Here is an 8,705-nt window from a genome sequence, read left to right on the forward strand (position 1 = left end):
AAATAAAAGATGTATGCACGCTTCGAACTTGCATTAATACAATAATCATCATTATATGTTTATATTTATATCATATTAAAAAAACTAAACCAATAGTAATCATTAATTTTTAATATTATTACTATGAATTGTGTGTACTCTATTATAATAAGTAACACGGCAGCGTAATTCACTGCATACAAATTGAAAATCCCCATATATTACATTTGTTCGTTAAGTCTTTCAAATTAAAAGAATTTAACAATTAGGACGATAATGGGAAATACTAAGCGTTAGTTTGTGCTTTAGCTTCCTCTGTCTCTTGTATTCTTCGTTCGGCCAGGAATATGTTTCCTGTGATGACATCTCATCTTCCTTCCTGACTGCAATGATTAGTCTCACAGTCAGAAGGTTCTTGGAGGGACGTTTCCTTGTCCTTTCTACTTTTGGGTCTTCTATTCCTTTCGAATTATATTCCTCTGATGTGAGGTCTCTCTTCCGGCACGCCAATTACGATCGTGGAGCGAGTCCCCCACTAAGATCAGCTACCTTAGCTGCGGTGATGGCCTCCTCCGTTTTCAACCGGATTAATTTTCAACGATTAATTACGGGAAGGTTTTTATCTGTTCATTTTATAAATAAATACTCTTTTCCAGGCAGTTTAACACTTTTCTATAGTTGACAACAATAAAAAATGAAATTTATGTACATCTACAATGGTGTGACACCAAAATATTTCTTATTAAATAAAAACCTTTTCAAAGCAAAATTATTTCGTAAAAATAGAAGTAATGTTAATTTATATTTTTTTTGTACTTTTTGATCAATAACTATGTTCTAGTAACATATACAATGAACGGAACGTTTCATACTATATCTCACCACTTACAATAAGTTAATTCCGGTGTCAAAGGATCATTGAACTGATAGTCAGTTTTTTTAAAGTTGAAATTAAATTTCAGACATAGATTAAAAAGCAGACACGGGCACTGAACTTCCTATCCAATACTTTAATGTATGATAATGATAACTAATTGGTCTTATCATGTCTGCTCGATTGTCTATTCAGATTTTATATCGTCTATATTTATGGCATTTATTGTGAACTCACAGGATTACACGTAACACTCTGAAAGACGCATTTAACATATACGTGAAAGTCATAGTGCCTGTGTCCCTCAGTTTCCACCCTATTACCACAACCAGTTGCACTCTGAACTATTTTACAATGCTACTAAAACTTTCCTAAATAAGCATTTGCTTTCCGACAATGTCTTTTCTTGCTAGTTGTGAAAGAACCAGAAGTTCTTTCACATAGTGAGCAGAAGCAGGAGGTGAAGTGCTGTGAAGGCGGACCTAGATCTTATGATAGTCTACTAGTGTGGTATATACAAAGTTAAAATGGATTGTATAAATGAAAGTGAAATCCATTCTTTGATAGAATATTTTTCACGAACGATGTACAGAGCTAAACATGCTGATGAGATGGCCAAAGGTGAAATGCAGGAATGTGTGGAACTTGCCAAACTGGATTACAATGTTACCGTGTTAGACAACACTACAGGAGACTTGTGTGCGCATTACCCAAGTTATCTCATTATCATGGGGTCTGAGAACAGTACTGGTGGAGACCTGATCAAGGACACCATCTATGAGGGAGATGAGTCACCTCGACTCCGAGAACTCGTCATCAAAGCTAGATCTGCCCGTTGTCGGGCACGCTTTTCCCGTCTCCGTCATTCTTTTTCAGGGAAAGTTTATTTGCAGGTCAGCCACATTGTCTGGAGGCCCTGAGATCTACAGCAGATCTGGTTTTGACTATTTCTTCGCTGGAGAAAGCACAATTGGTGAACAAAACCAGGATGACAATGACCAAAATAACCTTAATAATCCGTGTAATAGTTGGGTGCTTTGCGACCAGGTCAGAAAAGATAATATTAGACTCTTGAAGTCCCTCAGTGTTGGAACTATTGTTGATTTTATGGTTGAGAAGAAAAAAGTCAAGTTCGGCTTGAACGTAACATCATCAGAAAAAGTAGACAAGGAATAGAGATACTCCCAATTCACAATTCTCTCTTTACCTTATCCTGGGTGTGAATTCTTCAAAGAATTTCGGGACCAAAACTATAGTGCAGAAAACCTGTATTACAACTGGAGCCAAACTCACGTAGACGCAGAAATCATTGCTCCTCAAGATAGCATCACGGATCGGGTACCTGTCAAATGGAAAGATTACAAGGAAAGATTACAAAAACCATAAGATTTACGTATAGCAATTACGTATAGCAACATATGTAACCCATCCTTAAGGTTTTCATGTCGCTTTTGTAAGCTGGTCTTGCATTTTCCGGTTATTTCATAACCTGTTATTTCATAACCTGAATATCAAAGGACATGAATATCTTATTTTTAAAGGTAAAATTTAATGTAAAACATCACAATTTATACTGAATATTCATAATATTTCAATCTGCTTTAAAATACATGTATACATTAAAATTTTAAATAGAAGTAGACAAACATTGCAGCCATTGGAGCGTTTTGCTACAAACATCAAGAGGAAAATGGTCGAAAGTGATCAATTTCAGGAAACTTTGGAAGTGACAATTACATCTTTTAATATAATTAATAATATTCTATACCGAGAATGGCCACAAAGTTTGGTGAGAGGTTACCCGAGTTTTATGTTCCATATTATTTTAACTTACTTCCAGATGAAATTGAAAGCTTAAGAAACTTCAGGGTTTTTAGAGAGACAGTGCAGAGATGGATTACTACAACACACAGTGAGCTGACTACTTAGCTTAGACTACATCTAGCTAGACTAACATCTAAACACACACACACACACACACACACACACACATATGCACTTGCACAGACAAATGAAGTGAATGAGTCGGTAAATTTTAGTTACTTCTGCGATCAACCAGATTTTGTTAAAAACTAGGATGTATATAATGTTAAATATTTATTGTTATTGTTGTTGTTTGATAGTTCATTGTTATTTATTGACATTATTGTTATTGTTGTTTATTGTTTAGAGATGTGTTGTTTATATTTAACAATTTATAGAATGCTATTTGTTGATGGGCAATATTTTATATATTTTGTTTATTGTTATCCAGTTATATAATTTATTATCTATTTTTACTCTGAATAATGTATGTATTATCCCCATAATGCTATATAAAGTGCCAATATTTAAAAATCTGGAGTTATAGAAGCACCACAGCCACACAAAGAGCAACATAACATTTTCTTGTAAAAGCATGAACTAAACTGATCAAAAAATAATTGATGAAACTGTAATGAATTTTGTATCTTGCTTTTTTTAAGTTTCATTATGGACCTCACCGATAAGTCATGTTGACTTGGTGGGGCCATGATTATGTAAAATTATGTGTTACAAAATAAATAAAAATAAATAAAAAAATTTAAAAAAATAAATTATGTTTTTCAAGGAAACTATAAGTTTTTATTTTATTTTACGTTTTTGATACAGAAATTATATTTTTATTTAATAAGTGCAAAGCAGAAGGCATATTTATTTCAATATTATAATTTCGTTTTGTTACAAAAAATTTATTTTGAAAACTTTGAAAGATTTTATTTCATTGAAATTAAACTTGAACTGTAGAATAAATTTTCAGTTTATTTTTTTAATAATCTTTATAGTAATTTTAGTAATCAAATTCTTTATTTTCTCGAAGCCAAAATTATAGGTAGAACTTTATGGGAATCTAAGTAGCATAATTGAAAGTAAACTTAATTCAATGTGTATCATTTAGCTAGGAGTGTCGACTTTCTTAAACTTGGAGCATTAAAACACCCACTACACTTGAATCAATCATTCACCTTGTATGTGTCTGAGGAAATGAACATATGAATGACCATTACAAGAACCGCAGATAAGAAGTAAAAAATAAGATATATTGTATTGGGTACAACGATAATGATAATGGGTTGCAGGATTTTCTATTTTTCGTTGTTTTGTCAACCTAGTATTATGTATGGACCCAATTATCCCGTATATTTTGATATTTCTCAGTCTTCCCAACCCTTGAAATGTTGAAAACCCGGTTATTTTCCGTTAGAGGTCTTCTCAGTATTCTTCTAATGTTTTCAGCTAAATATAATCGTAACCTAAAATATTGAAATAATGCCCCTTTATGGGCCGAAGTCGTTTCTAATATCTATGTACGATTTATTTAAAATCAATTGGTATAGTTCTAACATTTAAAGGCATTTGATACATTACTGTCTAATATACTCGTATTTAGTACCGCAAGTGAATTAAAAGGATATAATTTATTCTAAATCTTATTCAGGCTCCACTTGAAAAACTGTTGGATTTTAAAAGATCTGTCTATTTTTCGGATGATAGTGGTTACGTGGTTATCACCTAAGTAATTCCAGACAACCATTTATATGTGTTATTTGTTACAAAGAAACGGAATACAAATTTAATTTAGTGATTACGTGAGCAGGATTGCAAAATTTAGTGTAACACATCTTTACTTGATCAGCTTCTTACTTCCCAGGGACTATTTATGCAAAAATACCGTTTATTTTTCAAATTTCTTATAAAATAAGAGACTTGGTGATTAATGAGTTAATTATATTTTAAAAATGCAGATTTAAAAACATTTGTAATATAAAAAATTGTTTCTGTAATATCAATTTAGTTTTTAGTTTTATTTATTTAATAGTGATTATTTTGCTAACTTAAGGGGCTAGTAATAAATATCAACGCTCATGAGAATCCTGTATGATGATTGCCTAGTTTTGGTTGATGTATTTATATTAGTGCATTATTTCAACAACGAAATAAAGGGAAAAACCAATAATTCTTACAAGATGGCATCGTTTTTTTAAATCACATTCCTGGTGAATGAAAGTACGTTGAAGATGTTTATTTCAGTAAATGACATAGCATCATCGATCAAATAGATTACATTGTTTATAGTCAACACATATATCTTACGACATTGCATGTTGGATTAAAACTTTTGTATTAAATCATTACAAATCAGATGTTTTAATTTTGTTAAATGTTTACTGATAATTTTCAGAGTCTAAACTACTATAATATAATTCTGGTAATAGCACATTTTACAATAACTTTGTTTATCAGTTAAACCATTTTCTAATTCCCGAACTTAACTTGAATTAGAGTATCCCAACCAAAAAATTACTTTATTATAATTTTTTATTATAACTAACAAAAACAACCTAATATAAATTTTTTATTTTACGTGAAATTACACCTTTTTATTTGGTTTCTTGTCCGGTTCACTGAAATCACTAATAAGAAACATAACACAAATCTTATTAATAATTACACACTTTACTTTACTTTGTTAAAACAATTTACTTTTCAGTTATTTAAAACGTTTTAGCGAAATTTTATTGGTAACTAAATTTTAACACAGCAAAGAAATATAGTTTATTGGTCAAAAGCTCTAATAAAATGTACGTAATCGTAAACTGGAGTCATCTTTCAACCCGAACCAAACTATCTACCTACAAGGGCTAAAAAAAGTAAGCAGAGTTCTCCAGTAATTTTCTTCTAGCATTACATCACATATAGGCTATTGGTCAACAAGTTTTAGACCTCTGAAACAATCAAACAAATAGTTTTTTACAATGGAGTATCATTCTTTTATAATGTTATATAATTGAACTTATCCAATGTAAGCTTCTTCATGGATTATTCGTTTTAAACATTAAATCGATTTTACATTTTATTTTTTTGTAATAAACTATGCTTATTACATGTATTAATATTTGATAACATTATCCTTTTTTCATAAAACAGTGTATTGTAGAACTATTGACAAAATACGGTACAACATACTTGTAATTTACGTTATACAAGGCTCTTAGTAAACTAATCTGAATTTATATGGATTCATCATATATTTTTTTTTGATTTGTCTTTAAGTTTGATTACGGCTGTTTCTTTATTCGTCAGTTATGCAACCCAATACATTAAAAAAAACGTCATGAAATGATTTTTTTTTGCAGGGGTTATTCATATTGGTTTAAATATGAATATTGTTATACAAATTTAGTTATTCATTCCTATAACATTAAAATCTGTTTTACTTACATGAATGGCTTGATTAACTCTTAAAATTGTCATGAATAAAAATACACGATATGTAAAATACTATCACTTGTAGTTAAAAAATAAGAAAAAAACCTTTTTTATTTTAGTTCGAATAATATTAAAACCTCAGTTTGTTTTGATGAAATATTGTATAATACCTAAATAGTTTTTTTATAGTAGTTTATATTTTACCTTAAGCCGAGCAATACCGAAAATGTGGTTCAGTCAAACTCTGATGATATTTTTTTTTAACCCTCACAGTAAAGTGTCACAAGACCTAAACTCAACAGGCACATTGGTTCAGCAAATAGCGAATAAAGTTAAGGGAAGCTATCCTCATATCCGCTCAATATACTCCCTCAAGAGCTATTGAGGTGTATATCTGTACTTTTACGGCAGCGAGATTCACTTCATAAATCAGCCTTCCAGCTCCGTTCTAACTTCTAACAATATACGTTTTATGTCTTACAAAATAAGTTTGTTTACAGTAGTCCTCAATAGTATTATTTTCATGTAAGCACGTACTAAATGGAATATGTTAAACTAATATGAATAAACATCTTTCATCTAACAGAGAAACCTTTTTTTAATGTGCTATATACATGTTTTCATACAGAGTTACTTTAAAGCCAACCTAAACTTGGAAATAAATTAAGATCCTTAACTAAGATAGATAAATTAGAGAGTAAGACAGAAGACCATTTTTAAACAACAATCCTGTAATACAACCTTAAACATTGTATATCAATCCCAAGACACCTAATGCATTTAACTTAGTAGGAATACCAAAATAACTACGTCTCCTTAGACTTTTAAAATAAAATAATTGCTCTTTTAATTCGTTGGAAAGGTCATAAAACATTCACAAAGCTAATAGAAATTATCTAAAAGCGACGAAGAAAAGTTCGCTCTTGGGTTGCACAGTACCGAGTCTTCTCATCATTATATTTGACAAGATTCTCACACAGGCTAGTGGTCCAAAGGAAAAAGCAGAGTAAGTTTTAAAAGAATACAGGCATCTCCTTAAAAAATTAATTACTACATCTAACTTAAATTAGAGTTGTATTGTATTTTTAATTCAAAAATTTATAATTAATCTGTTCCAAAACTGGATTACTAGATTTAAATAGCTTAGTTTGTTAATTTAAGTATAGTTCTTTCTAAGCGTAACTAAACAGCAATTTGTCTGGCAAATTGACAGGTTGTTCCATAAGATATTCCTTTTAAATCTAAATGATTGAAATAATCTCGTCTACTTAAAGTGAGATTAAAAGGGGTCCTAAGACAGAACTCTGTGGAGCTCCCCTCGTAATTGTTTTCCAGTCTGACATTCCACCCCCCTCTCCTACACGTTGCTGATGTCCAGTGAGGTAAGACTCGACCAAGATAAAGCAACCATTGTAAAAAATCGTACTTCTATAATTTGATGAGTTCCTCTCCTCTCTTGCATATTTACTAATCGGTAATCATCAGTGATAGTAATAAAGCTGCAGTGGTGCTGAGATTAGACCTGACCCAGATAGAAATTCGGTCAAAATATTAATAGTAACTGAGATAAGAAGAAAACTGTTGGCGAACTACTCTTTCAAGACATTACAAGAGATAAATTATTGGACGCAGTTAAGAGGGAGGTTTGAGGGTTAGAAGATTTCTTCAACAACTTCTTCTCCCACTTATATATTTTGTATTACATAAGCCAAATTGTCACTCTGGTCGGTTCTTTGATGAGTTTGGTTGTATTGAATTCATGTAAGAGCCGGCGCAAGTATAATTTTTCGTTACTTCCTTGTGTACCCTGGCACTTGAGATTTCACATTTGATAATTCAAAGAGTGTTGCATAACGTAAAGATCAGTTTTCGGTAACACCACTCACCTCCACATCATAGTCACGAACAAACGAAAACATCTCATCAAAACCTGTGATTAGAAACCTCATGTGCGATCCAGAGGTATCTAGCTACCCCCGCTGATCGGTGAATTTCCTGAGCCATGAGAACGCTACTCCCTGCGAGCAGCAAGGTCAGACCTTGACCCGAGAACAAGGCAAAAGGGTTGGCCTCCTATTGAGAACACCCGACACCAAAAGGTACCTCCTCATAACCTCGTAAGGCGACAGATGTAACATCAATTAACAGGGAGACCAAGAGATATGTACCTCTAGTGCTGAAGTAGATATCATCCCGATAGATATCACTTTTGCTGACTAGACAGTTTCCCTCAACAAAGTGGACATCCAAATTACTGCACATGTAACCTAAGTACCAATTAAAGTACAAAAGAGCTGTGTAGCCAATACTACGCCTAATCAGTACAGTGTTCAGAAACAATTTAGAATTTGGAAACTTGGCTTTGTCTGTAAACAATTAGTTCGACATCTCGTGAAGAGCCTCTCGCTTCGCTTGCCCTCATTTGTATGTTGGACCTTTTTTGTAACCCCTTTTCTGGTTGTTTGCACCAGCATGAAGAAGAATAACGGAAAGCTACATATTCTAACAAATTATTTTTAATGTTTGTAATTGTCTTTCCCAGAATATATGCGCTTTACTAGATACACTAGATACACGTGTTTTTCTAGCACATCTTACGTTGGAGTAAAATTTTAACAAGTAA

At 32.0% G+C, this 8,705-nt stretch overlaps 1 protein-coding gene across 1 annotated transcript; it reads left to right on the forward strand.

Moving 5' to 3' along the window:
• Positions 1–1,325: 1,325 nt before the first annotated feature.
• LOC124369487 (myotubularin-related protein 14) lies at positions 1,326–2,239 on the forward strand. The gene is given in 2 exon segments (XM_046827500.1): positions 1,326–1,701; positions 1,703–2,239. Coding segments are annotated over 2 exon segments (858 nt in total). The 5' UTR covers positions 1,326–1,380.
• Positions 2,240–8,705: the final 6,466 nt, after the last annotated feature.

The sequence above is a fragment of the Homalodisca vitripennis genome, chromosome X, assembly GCF_021130785.1.
Source record: "Homalodisca vitripennis isolate AUS2020 chromosome X, UT_GWSS_2.1, whole genome shotgun sequence".
Lineage (NCBI taxonomy): Eukaryota > Metazoa > Arthropoda > Insecta > Hemiptera > Cicadellidae > Homalodisca > Homalodisca vitripennis.